The 13,808-nt window shown below is 43.9% G+C and overlaps 1 protein-coding gene across 1 annotated transcript in view; it reads right to left on the bottom strand.

Moving 5' to 3' along the window:
• Positions 1-13,808, bottom strand: part of mgat5b (alpha-1,6-mannosylglycoprotein 6-beta-N-acetylglucosaminyltransferase B) — a 911,118-nt gene that overhangs the window by 378,819 nt on the left and 518,491 nt on the right. Inside the window, 1 exon segment of the mRNA XM_078225993.1 lies at positions 10,313-10,439. Coding sequence (XP_078082119.1) covers positions 10,313-10,439 — 127 coding nt within the window.

The raw sequence follows: 13,808 nt of genomic DNA, 5'->3' as shown, positions 1-13,808 counted from the left end.
AGGGGAGGGGATATGGAGCCATTTGAAAGCAAGGATGAGAATTTGAACTTTATTTTATAGTCAATTGATTATCAAAGATGGTCAGTGCAAGTCTGTTCACTTTTGGTTCTGACCTCAAATTAATCCAGACTAATTCAAGTTGGTACGTACCCTCAGACTTTTATAACTTCTTCCACCTTCTTCCGTCGGGAAAAAGATACAAAAGTCTGAGGACACGTACCAACCGATCCAAGCTTCTTCCCTGCTGCCATCAGACTTCTGAATGGACCTACCTTGTATTAAGTAGATCTTTCTCTGCACCCGAGCTATGACTGTAACACTAATTCTGCACTCTCTGCTTTTCTTCTCTATGTACGGCATGCTTTGTTTGTATAGCACACAAAAGACAATACTTTTCACTGTATACTAATATATGTGACAATAATAAATCAAATCAAAGTCTCCTGCAGTAAATATCCTTCACCAATTAATAAGGGCTTTCAATGAAGAGGGTTTGTTTAACATTGTGAACTAATATTGAGTTTTCAAATTTCAGAAGGAAGATGGGAGAAATTCACTTGGCATCATAAAGCAGTGCAAGATGGATGTCACAGCAGGAATAGCCTGTAGCAACCAGTGAAGCCGCCGGAGGTGGAGGCCCCATGTCCTGTAGAGAAGAGCCACAGAAAGACAAGGCCATTCACAAGGTCCCAGTGTGGTATCCAGTGGAGGAGGTGCCGAGAGGCTCCTTGGAATTTTAATTTGAAACTTACCTCTGTGAAGGAACCTCTATGTCTCTGATTAGGCCGTCAGTATCAATAGTGGGCCCGGAGGTGGCAAATTAGGAAGCTGACTCTGGAAACATTGACGAGCAAGTCCTGCTGCCAGCAAAGATCCCCCCACCCCCCATCCCCACATTTCATCACAATGTCGGGGTCCTAAAGCTGATAGGAGACTCGTTGATTGTACGTTTCAGCAGCCTTTGCTCTTCTCCACCCTTCTGTATAGGACATGTCTGAAAAATACTATTGAGTTCGAAGAAAAGATAAAATATTTTTCCCATTTAAAGCTTAGAAATTGCTATCCAATGCTTAGAAGTCCATGGGGATAATCTTCTGACTTTTTCCAGTGAGATGGAGAGATTTGTCCACTGACAGTGTTGATATATTTTGGTCTGCATTGTGACCATTTTAGATTTTTTTCTGAAAATAATTGGTAATTTTTCAGGTAGAGTTTTTTAAGTTGTTAAACTGTTGAATTTTTTTTTGAGACAAGGGAGAAAATTAAGGCTTGAGAAAGAGGTACAATATGAGAGAGGCACTATGGAAGAGAAATACAGAGACAAGAGATAGGAAGACAGTGAGACCGAGAAAGACACAGGAACAGTGAAACAGCAGAGAAAGCAAAACAGAGGATTTTTCAAGCATATCTTTTCTTTTCCCCTTTGGGGAATACTGGTGGAAGGATTCCCGAGCTGATAATCAGCCCATTGAACTGCGTTACAAACACTCCTTCCACGGTCAACAAGTCCTGGAGCTGGACTTGAACCCAGAATATCTGGTTCAGCGGTAGGGACACTATCACTGTGCCACAAGTTGTCCTGAAAACAGATTGAAAGAGAAAGTGAGAAAGACAGAGACACACACACACACACACACACACACACACACACACACACACACACACACACACACACACACACACACACACACACATGGAAGAAACAGACAGAGACAACATGAGAGAAGATAGAGATAGAGAGAAATAAGTAGAGAGTGTTGGTATGCACCAATTCACGGGGTGTCCGGGCAGTGGATACAAGGAAATTTCACCTGAAGCAGGTGAAAGCTGCAAAAAATAACTTGAGAATTAGATCATAACACATCCTATATTATTGTGCCAACCCTTGAAATGAAAAAGGGTAACAATGACAATATACATTGGTGAATAGATTGTTGGAGGGATCAACTGCAGGCAAAACTTCATTTAATGCACAGATGTGCTGGTTAGGTGGATTGGCTGTGCTAAATTCTCCCTCAGTGTACCCGAACAGGCGCTGGGCTGTGGCGACTAGGGGATTTTCACAGTAACTTCATTGCAGTGTTAATGTAAGCCTACTTGCGACACTAATCAATAAAATTTTTCATTTAAACTTCTTTGAAGTTTAAGACCATGGCACCACAGAATTTTCAAATTTTATACTGCTTTTGTGCAGGACAACTGATAGATAGCTTCGGAAAAAGCTAACATAAGCACAAAAAAAGGGATAACCTAATGTAGGAGTGAAAAGGGCCCAAAATAAAAGTCAATCACCAAGGCCACTGCTTCAAGGCAACGGAATAAGTCAATTTTCTCTTTATGATATTGAGTTTGAGGATTTTTTTATTTGCTTTTTTGCGTGACTTTCTGAGATTCAGTTTGTTTTTCTCTGAAAACTGAAGTCCCAATGACCTCATGTATATGAAAAAGAGTCATTGCAATGGGGTGCATTGTGATATCAGCATTTTAAAAATTCTTTTGTGGGATATGAGCAGTATTGGCAAGGCTAGCACTTACTGCGTATCCCGAAGTGCCCTCGAGTGGTCATAACTTAAGCTGCAATTTGAACTCAATATTCTATCACTTATATCATAGTGGGGGCTGAGTGGGAGGGGGAATTGATGTGCACACATTTTTTGCAGTGGTGAATTTAGAAGGTGAGCTTTAATATTGGAAAATATGTTTCCCGATGGTTTTTTAACCGTTTTAGTAGGTTTTACAAGTTTTGGAATGCATTGTAACTTTGACTTCAAAAATTACTGTGAGCCGAATCCCAGTTGAGTCTGCAACATAAACCATATGTGAAAAGAATATTCCAGAGATGTTCAGAATGGATACTTTGAGAAATTTTGTTGTGCACTGGGTAGCATCCTTGCCTCTAAACTGGGTTCGAGTCCCACCAAGGACTTGATGGTGAAGGATTTGTTATGATCGAATTCTCATGTTATTTTTTGCAGTTTTCACCTGTTTCAAGTGAGATTTTCCTTGTACCCACTGCCAGGATCTCTACCACGTGAACTAATGCATACAACTCAGAATCACAGAATCCTTACAGTGCAGAGGTAGGCCATTTGGCCCATTGAGTCTGCACCGACTCCCTGAAAGAGAATCCCACCCAGGCCCAATCCCCGCAACTCCGCCCATTTACTATGGCTAATCCATCCAACCTACTCATCATTAGATGCCAAGGGGCAATTTAGCACGGCCAATCCACCTAACCTGCACATCTTTGGACTGAGGGAGGAAACTGAAGCACCTAAAGGAAATTCACACAGACACAGGGAGAACATACAGACTCCACACAATCACCCAAGATCGGAATTGAACCCAGGCCCCTGGCGCTGTGAAGCAGCAGTACTAACCACTGTGCCGTGCTATTGATGATAGTTTCTTGGTCACTATTAGGAAGGTTAGCTTTCAATTACAGATTTTAAGTTGGGATTTGAACCCGTGTCCCCCAGAGCATGAACCTGGGTTGTTGGATTACTAGTCCAGTGCTATTACCATTATGCCATGATCACCACCCTTTTCTACTATTTCTCTATCCCCTCATTTGTTCATAACGTAGACAAACAGGTTGAGAGTCAGCCTGTAATTCCTTTCAGCATATATCAATGTGAAGAGTGGGAGAGATTTCTGACGGAATGGGAAGAAATTGGAGTGTCTATCCATAGCTCCAGGCTACAACATGCCTGTGAAAGTGTATGTTGAAACAGCAACTCGAGGTACCTTGGAAGAGGCTGATTGCTCGATTGTTTGGATGGCTGCAGTGGAGCAGATTGGTCCAATAGCATGGGGTTCCATCCCCGCTCTGGCTGGGGTGGATTCGGAACCTGCCTCTTTGATCTACCTGTGATGAAGGTCAGAGCACTATAGGTCAGACCTGCCTTTGGGCAGAGAGCTCATGCAAAAGAAGGGGGAAAAATCGCAAACTCGCTCATTCCTTTTTGGGGAGGGTCAGAATTCCCCTTCTCAATTCTACCCCAAACCAGGTACAACCATTCGAGCGAATAATGGAAAATTTGAGCAGAAAGTTCTATCCCTGCTGCAACAAATAGTCCTGATCTTGCTGGGACACTGCTGCCACCATCTTCCTTGCCTGACATATGAAAGTGATGGTGGGGAAGTAGGGAGCTGGTCCAATGAAAGCTAGAGGAACAGCACCTCATCTTCCAATTAGGCATGCTACAGCCTTCTAGACTTAACACTGAGTTCAATAACTGCAGACTGTGAACTCTCTCCTTTACCGTAAATTTTTATTTCTCTCAATTTATTTTCATTTCTTCCTTTGATTCTTTTTTCCATTCCCTCTTTTATCCCACTTTCCATCTTTCTTCCATTACTGTAATCTTCTCCCCCCACCCCCACCCACTCTGGCTATCTGTTACATGTCTAAGATTGCTCTTCGAAGCACTGCTTACCTTTGTTCTGCCATTAACATGTTCTGAACTATTAATGTACCACCACCAGCACCCTTCCTAGCCATGAACACCACTATTTACATTCCCTTCATTCTTTTGTCCATGACACTTCTGTCAATCTTTCCCTAGCCTCCACCTATTGGTGGCCCTCTATCCAGCCCATACTGCTCCCTCCCATCCCCACAATAGTATAAATCTCATCCGATTTCCAGTTTCTTTAGTTCTGATGAAGAGTCGTCCAGATTCGAAACATTGGTTCTATTCTTTCTACCCAGATGCTGTCAGACCTGCTGAGATTTTCCAACATTTTGTTTTTGTTTCAGATTGTAATTTGCTTTCTAACTTTCCTTCTTTCTGCTTCACTTATCACTTCTTCCCAGAGCAGCTCTGGACAAGGTGGTGATAGGTCTTGAGAAGCAGTTGACCTCAGAAATCTACCTGCTAGATCTTGACTGAGGCCGACAGTGCCTGTCTTCTTTCAGATCTTTATGTCATAGAGTCATACAGTCATAGAGGTTTACAGCATGGTAACAGGCCCTTCGGCCCAACTTGTCCATGCCGCCACATGACGTGACATGACATCCCCGTGGCGGGGATGTCACGTCATAGAATCATAGAAACCCTACAGTGCAGAAAGAGGCCATTTGGCCCATCGAGTCTGCTCTGCACCGACCACAATCCCACCCTGGCCCTACCCTCTTATCCCTACATATTTACCCACTAATCCCTCTAACCTACGCATCTCAGGACACTAAGGGGCAATTTTAGCATGGCCAATCAACCTAACCTGCACATCTTTGGACTGTGGGAGGAAACCGGAGCACCCGGAGGAAACCCACGCAGACACAAGGAGAATGTGCAAACTCCTTACAGTCATCTCTTTACAGTTCCTTGCTACTTCTTCTGGATGTTGTAGCAGTGTTCTCACTTCATTGAGATTCTGATCTTTGCACCAGTGGAATCCTTATTAATGGTGGGAATCTTGATATGCCTCTCGGCTGGACACTCTTGGGAAAGTGGTTTGGAGCTAGAATTGAGATCAGGGAGAAACACCATCCCACTAAAACTGCATCTCAAAAGGAAAATCTACCCTCACTTGGGGCCAGAGTACAAATCCCAGATAAAATCCAAAATTAGGCCACTTACTCTCAGAGTTCCTAATGAGAAAACTGGAAAGCGAACAAAAAATCCTATTCTCTAATTGAAGCTGTCAGAAGTAGTAGACTTGTAGAACATTATGGGTTCCTCAAATCACCGATTTCAAGGACTTCCAACAAAGGTAGCTTATTTCTAAGCTCAACAGCTACATACTGTACTTATGCTCCGCCCGAGATCCCAAGATTTGCTCCCGCGCTCTCACCACATGACCTCTTATGTAGCCATGTTATCATGTTCTCACATGACCACTTGGTCTACAAGACTGAAGATGTTGGGCGTGTCAGTGGGGGGAGGGGAGGTGTCAATGGGGGGTGAAATTCTCCCAAAAAAATTCAAAGTGTCAAATTTGTGTGAAAACTAGAGTAATTCACACTGTTTTTTTCAGTGGGAGTTGAGGGAAGAATTTCCCACACTTTGTGCACTGCAGAGACCGCCAGGGTGAATATCATTAAATTTCAGGAAGGGGGGCCTATCCCCATTGGAGAAGCTGAAATCACCGCACTGAGCGGGCCACTGCACCAAAATCGGCAGATGCGCAATGGCCCTGCACTGATGGCCTCCCGATTGCTGGCCAACTCGATCACTGGCCAGCCCCAGACAGCTGCAACACCGGCTCTCCACCCTCCCACGGCCTGATCACTGGCCCCGAACATTCCTGGGCCCAGCCCCAACTCCCCCTTCCCGGCCCGCAACGATCTCCAGCCCCCCTCACCAATTTCCCTCCCACCAGCAGTGCCGACCCCCCAGCCTGTCCTGATCGCTGGCTTCCCTGCTTCCGTCACTGATCCCTCTGCAGAGTGGCAGCAGGAACCCTCGCCCCCTAGGCCCTACCCCCCATATGCCCTGCCCCCTTGGCACTGCTCCATGCCCGATGGACAGTGCCAAGCTGCCCCCTTGGCACTTGGGCAATGCCAGGGGGCACACATTGGCACAGCCAGGGTGCCAATGCCCAAGGGGTAACCCTCCACCATCCGACCCTCTGGGGGGCCCCTTCACTCCAGCGGAGACAGGCCACTAGTTCCCCAAAAGTGGGGAGCTTTAATAAACCTCGCTGGAGTGAAACACTCTGGCAGGGTGGAGGATGCTAGTGGGCCCGGAGATTTCAATCCCGGGCCCACTAATTGTATTTAAATTATACTAAAATGACCATGTTAATTGTCTTTGCGCCTCCCCACCAATTTTCGGTGCGGAGCCGACGCTGCCGGAAATCCAGCACTGGGAGACGCTCACGTGAACCCTCGAATTGGCCGACACGAGAATTTCTCGGCCCACTGCGCTAAAAACTTAGCACAGCGAGATGGGAGAATCGCGGCTGGGATCTCTCAGTTTTTCACCAAAGAATCGATTAGAATATAGCTAATTAAGCTGAATATTATTTGATTTGATTTATTATTGTCACATGTATTGAGATACAGTGAAAAGTATTGTTTCTTGGGCACTATACAGACAAAGCACACCGTTCATGGAGTACATAGAGGAGAAGGAAAGGAGAAGGTGCAGGACATGGTGTTGCAGTTACATTATCAATGTGGGTGTGGGAATAAATGGCTCCAGAGTGAAACAAGTTTCCAGTGAAGCAAGTCCTTTTCTACTTTGAGACTGAAATGGGCTCTGGGCAGCACCTTTGCTGGCTGTTGACACACAAGATCAAAATGCAAATAATGTTTTCACCGTGTGTAGCTAACTTTAAAAAAAACTACACACAGAGGCTTGAAAATCCTGACTGGACTTGGTTTGTTTCTGTGTTTTTGGTTTGACTGATGATTTATTTACTCCAAAGGCTGACTGCTCAACTCAAAATCTAACTGTGCCTTTGTGATAATTGCTCTGTTGCTCCTCGTCTTCCCACCACCATTATTCATCCTGGCAGTGGGGTTCCCAGTGGAAAAGCCTCTTGCCTGATCTTTCTAGAATCAAAATAGGAGGAGGCAGGCAGATCATGCAATACAAGAGGTGCCCCGCTCACTACCCTGCAGCAACCTGAGACCTGGATCTACTGGCACAGGATGAAAATTAGGGATAGTGTTAAAGTCAAAGAGGAGGCATATAAATTGGCCTGAAAGGCAGCAAACCTGAAGACTTGGAGAAATGTAAGATCCAGCAGAGGAGGCCAAGGGGCAAGAGGCTTGCAGAAAACATAAAAATTGACTGCAAAAGTTTCTATAGATATGTGAAGAGAAAAAGCTTGGTGAAGACAAATGTAGGTACCTTACCATTAGAATCAGGTGAATTCGTAATGGGCAAGTTCTATGTTCTATGCTATTGACACAACTACTATCCCAGTCTATTTTTGGATAATTAAAGTTCCCCACTATGACAATTACTTTTTGCACCTCTCTGTAATTTACTTGCAAATTTGCTCCTCTGCATCTTTCCAAGTAGTTGGTGGCCTATTGTCTCACCGAGCTATGTAACTACATCCTTATTAACTTGGGGAAAGCCAACTTCAGTGGGGTAAGAATGGATCTGGGCCTGATAAATTGGAATCAAATGTTGGTTTTTGTTCCTTCAAATAGATTCTGCCCTTGATCTCTTCTCGGACGTCCACTCTCTCCAGCACAGTGATGTTCTTTTCAATGAATACTACCACTCCTCCCCCTTTCCTTCCTTTCCTATCTTTCTTGAACACCTTGTATCCAGGAATATTTAATACGCTATAGATGGACTCTCACCTTAGGTGTCCATCAGAAAAGCTTGAACAAATTTCCATAACTCCCTTTATACATGAAGACCAAATCGTCACAGGCGCGACCAATAAGATGTGAGAAGCCACAGCAAGAACAGGATTGTTCCTGCTATAAAGGGGAGTGAAATATGCCTTTCTAGCAGTAGCTGTTTTGTAGAAGCATTCAGATTAACCAGGGCTGATTCCACCACTCCAAAATGATTAATGAAGTGGGCTCCCCATTGAAACAAATTAAAAGGTCACAATGACCCATGCGCACAGTCTGTTCACAGGTTTCAGTTCACATTGAGAGTGCAAGTAGGCTTCAGGATTCTGCACTGATTACTATGAGGAGCGACTGTCCAATGTGCATTCAAGCATTGGCCAGCTGCCACTGTGTCATCAATTCCTTGCGGTAACTCTCTGCACAGTAAGTTATTGTTCTTGGGAAGAGGAGGAACAGTAGCTGCACACACATTAAGTCCCGGGAGCAAGTATATGTTTGCATTTACACTCGGATGAGAGCAGATTTCTTGCATTTTGTAACAATCCAAGTTTTCTGCAGTTGAGCACTGAAATTCATAAAACTTTGATATAATAAGCATGCAAATCAGGCAACATTTCTAAATAATTCCATTAGTGGCACTTGGAGCATTATCATGCAAAATGGACTCTCAATGCAGACAGGATAATATAACTTAATGCAAGTAAATTACAAAGAATACGTCTAATTTGGAGATTCAGATGACTACAAGCACAAAAGCTAATCTTCAGCTTTTATGTTAAACATAGACAATGGAATACTACCGAAAGTTTACACTCTGTTATATGTTCTTATCTGTAATAAGTGGCAATGAATTTTGATTACAATACTTTTTGGAATCATAGAATCCCTACAGTGCAGAAAGAGGCTATTCGGTCCATCAAGCCTGCACCGACAATAACCCCATCCAGGCCCTGTCCCCATAACGCCAGGTCTTTACCTGCTAATCCCCCTGATGCTAAGGGGCAATTTAGTAGGGACAATCCATTCAACTGTGGGAGGAAACCAGGCACCCGGAGGAAACCCACGCAGACATGGGGAGAACGTGCAAACTCCACACAGACAGTTATCCAAGGTTGGTAACCAAACCGGGTCCCTGGTGCTATGAGACAGCAGCGCTAATCACTGTGCCACCGTGCTACCCCTATTTTTTGATAAATGTTATTCTCTCTGTCAATTCATTATAATCTGGGACAAAGGATGCTACTAATCACATGATGGGGGAAATGAGAGGATAGGATTGGCAGTATTCCATAATTTCTGTTCTTACAGTAAGACAGCAGAATGTTTCCCTATCTGTTCCATATTACAGTCCCTAAACACTGAACCTGCAAGACTCACTGAGCACTGCTGATGATAATGCCGTAAGAAGTCTCACAACACCAGGTTAAAGTCCAACAGGTTTATTTGGTAGCAAATACCATAAGCTTTCGGAGCACTGCTCCTTCGTCAGATGGAGTGGAAATCTGTTCTCAAACAGTGCAAACAGACAGAATCAAGTTGCAGAATACTGCACTGTTTGAGAGCAGATTTCCACTCCATCTGATGAAGGAGCAGTGCTCCGAAAGCTTATGGTATTTGCTACCAAATAAACCTGTTGGACTTTAACCTGGTGTTGTGAGACTTCTTACTGTGTTCACCCCAGTCCAACGCCGGCATCTCCACATCATGATAATGCCATCAGAATTGGATTCATCATCTGTTAACTGATAACCACTTCTAGACACAAAATATAAATGGCAGACACCTTTATTTACAGGTGTTGAAAGTTTAACTCAAATTTAGCTTCAGAACAGAAAGATTCAAACCATTTTTAGGGCCCTTAAGTGGTGAATTCAAACAACGTTTGTGTGACGAACCAGTAGCAGGATCTGTTGGAATAGAGACATTAACAACTACCGGAAAACCTGAGCCTTGACCACTCCCCTCGGAGTCCCGATGGCCCTTTACTGATCAAGCTTCAGCCTACCTGTACTTTAGTTTCAGTCCCGGTGGGGAAAGCAGTACGATTCTTCCATGGTAACGGGGGGCAGAACCATTCTTTTTCACTGAGGTACATGAGGAAGGAGCAGTCTGTGCCATCAACACCATAATAAGCATAGCAAGGGTCCGAGGTCCACCGAGCTCTCATCCACTTTATTCATCAGCAGCGATGAAAGGAAGAAGAAAATGGAGGGGAAAAAAATCCGTTATTATAACAGAATTGTCCATAAATTCAGGCACATTATTTTTTGCAAAGCTCTATTGCAAAGTTGGATTTAAAGATCCAGCTTCCAGAAAAAGGGAGAAAGGAACCTCGTGAACTGTGAACCGTGCAGCCCCCAAAAACGTATCTTATTAATACAGTTGCTCTGACTTTGTGTTATGATCTCAGAGTTGTGTGAATTTTTTTAAAACCATAGAATCCCTATAGTACAGAAGGAGGTCATTCAACCCATCAATATTTCACCAACAACAATCCCAACCATGCCCTATTATCCTAAACCCACGTATTTACCCTGCTAATCCCCCTGACACTAAGGGGCAATTTACCATGGCCAATCAGCCTAACCCCCACATCTTTGGCCTGTGGGAGGAAACTGGAGCACCTGGAGGAAACCCACGCAGACACGGGGAAAATGTGCAAACTCCACACAGACAGTCATCCGAGGCCAGAACCGAACGCAGGTCCCTGGCCCTGGCTTTATGAGGCAACGTTGGCTGAGTTGCATGAGCATGTACCGTGTACCTGATGGGCAGTGTCCGTGTCGATGATCCGGCACGTCTTGCAGAGGTTGGTGTGGCAGACTTGTGTGGTGTCATGGTCAATGTTCTCCTGATGGCGGGGTAGTTTGCTGCGAACAATGGTCTGTTTGAGGTTGGGAGGTTGTTTGAAGGCAAGTAGCAGGGGTGTGGGGATGACCTTGGCAAGATGTTCATCGATGACATGTTGAAGGCTCCGAAGGAGACGTTGTAGTTTCCGCCACCATACTGCCTGAGTTTGCATGGCCTCAACCGGAATCTTGGTCAAACTACTTGTAATCCCCACCATATTGCCTGGGTTTGCAAAGTCCTACTAATTGTCCTGGCTTGAGATAATTCACACCTCTTTAACCTGTAATTATCTCTCTCCGTGCACACTGTTGGTACCTGTTTTTTTACTTATAAAGACTCACATTCCAACCATTCTTCACATTCTAATCTGCAATTATCTTGTAATTGTGTCTTTGCCTATATATATATATACGGTGTTTGTGAACTAACCTCCACTCTCCTGATGAAGGAACAGCGCTCCGAAAGCTCATGATTCCAAATAAACCTGTTGGATTTTAACCTGGTGTTGTGAGACTTCTTACTGCACCCACCCCAGTCCAACGCCGGCATCTCCACATCATGACCATTTTAGGATTGGCTTAAAATATAACCACCCAGAATTGCCAGGATCATCGTGTTGCATTGCAAGCTAAAGAACTTGGGTCTGGAGCCCAATTCTTTGGCAAGTTTTAGAGAATACACAACTGACTTACCTTTCCCGCTGCCACTTAACTATGAAGTGGAATCCTAACTGCAGCTTACAGCAGATTTAGAGAATGGCACACTTTAGGTTAGCTGGGCTCACTCAGTGGGAAACAAAGTTCACGATTTTATCATGGACTGGAAATAGCAAACTTGTGTATGGATCATCAGGGATATGTTTTTCTGGTAGCTTTTAGTATTCAACAATTAACCTCTGCATAACACAAAAGCAGTTATTTCTAGGCTTAAATGTATTAGAATTGAATCATGTTGAAAACATACTGTAACATGTATAGGAGCATGTAAGCTTGTTCTGAAGTTATAGTAGAACTGAAGAAAGAAATGGCAGATGGGGGAACCTTTGATAACTTCTCAACAGCAAATTTCTAAAAAAAACTCAGAGGGAATTTTGAAATAAAATACATTTTAATTGAACTAAATCTTATTAGATGGCTCACAAGCTCATTAATAAAACAAACACAATACATCTGTACCTTTGCATTATAACTAGGGTAGCAGGATATTTTGTTCATTGCTAAACATGTCGTAGGTGTGTCTGGGAATATCACAATATTCAAATGGTTACAATGGAAATAACTTCTGCCCCATTACATTATTAGCTGGATCATTTTACAAATACTGTAGAATTAACTAATGTGAGAATTTCTGAAATTCAGTGGTAGCTGAATTTATTGCAAGTTGTTTTTTTATTCAGTCATGAGATGTAGGTGTTGTTGGCTGGGTCAGCATTTATTGCCTATCCCTAAGGGTGATTAAGAGTCAACCACATTGCTGTGGGTCTAGAGTCAGATGTATCTGATTTGATTTATTATTGTCACATGTATTAGCATACAGTGAAAAGTATTGTTTCTTGCATGCTATACAGACAAATCATACCGTACATAGAGAAAAAAAGGAGAGCATGCAGAATGTAGTGTTACAATCATAGCTAGAGAAAGATCAACTTAATGCGAGGTAGGTCCATTCAAAAGTCTGATGGCAGCAGGGAAGAAGCTGTTCTTGAGTCGGTTGGTATGCGTCCTCAGACTTTTGTATCTTTTTCCCGATGGGAGAAGGTGGAAGAGAGCATGTCTGTGGTGTGTGGAGTCCTTAATTATGCTGGCTGCTTTTCCGAGGCAGCGGGAAATGTAGACAGTGTCAATGGGTTGGAGGCTGGTTTGAGTGATGGACTGGGCTTCGTTCATGACCCTTTGTAGATTCTTACGGTCTTAGAGCAGGGGCCATACCAAGCTGTGATACAACCAGAAAGAATGCTTTCTATGGTGCATCTGTAAAAGTTGGAGAGAGTCGTAGCAGACATGCCAAACTTCCTTAGTCTTCTGAGAAAGTGGAGGCATTGGTGGGTTTTCTTAACTATTGTGTCAGCATGGGGGTACCAGGACAGGTTGTTGGTGATCTGGACACTGAAAAACTTGAAGCTCTCGACCATTTCTACTTCGTCCCCATTGATGTAGACAGGGGCATGTCCTGTCGATAGTCGATGACTATCTCCTTCATTTTGCTGACATTGAGGGAGAGATTATTGTCACTGCACCAGTTCACCAGATTCTCTATCTTTTTCCTGTACTTCGTCTCATCATTGGTTGAGATCTGACCCAATAGGGTGATGTCATCAGCAAACTTGAAAATCAAAATGGAGGGGAATTTGGCCAAACAGTCATAGGTATATAAGGAGTATAGTAAGGGGCTGAGGACACAGCCTTGTGGGGCGCCAGTATTAAGGATAATCCTGGAGGAGGTATTGTTGCCTATCCTTACTGATTGCGGTCTGTGGGTTAGGAAATTCAGGATTCAGTCACAGAGGGAGGAGCTGAGCCCCAGGCCACAGGGTTTGAAGATGTGTTTCGTAGGAATAATGGTGTTAAAGTCTGAGCTGTAGACGATAAATAGGAGGCTGACATAGGTGTCCTTGTTATCTAGGTTCCAGGGTTGAGTGCAGGGCCAGGGAGATGGCACCTGCTGTGGACTTGCTGCGGCAGTAGGTGAA

This window comes from Mustelus asterias, chromosome 12 (assembly GCF_964213995.1).
Source record: "Mustelus asterias chromosome 12, sMusAst1.hap1.1, whole genome shotgun sequence".
Lineage (NCBI taxonomy): Eukaryota > Metazoa > Chordata > Chondrichthyes > Carcharhiniformes > Triakidae > Mustelus > Mustelus asterias.
Note: the sequence above shows the minus strand (reverse complement) of the source record. Positions and strands in the feature narration are given on the sequence as shown.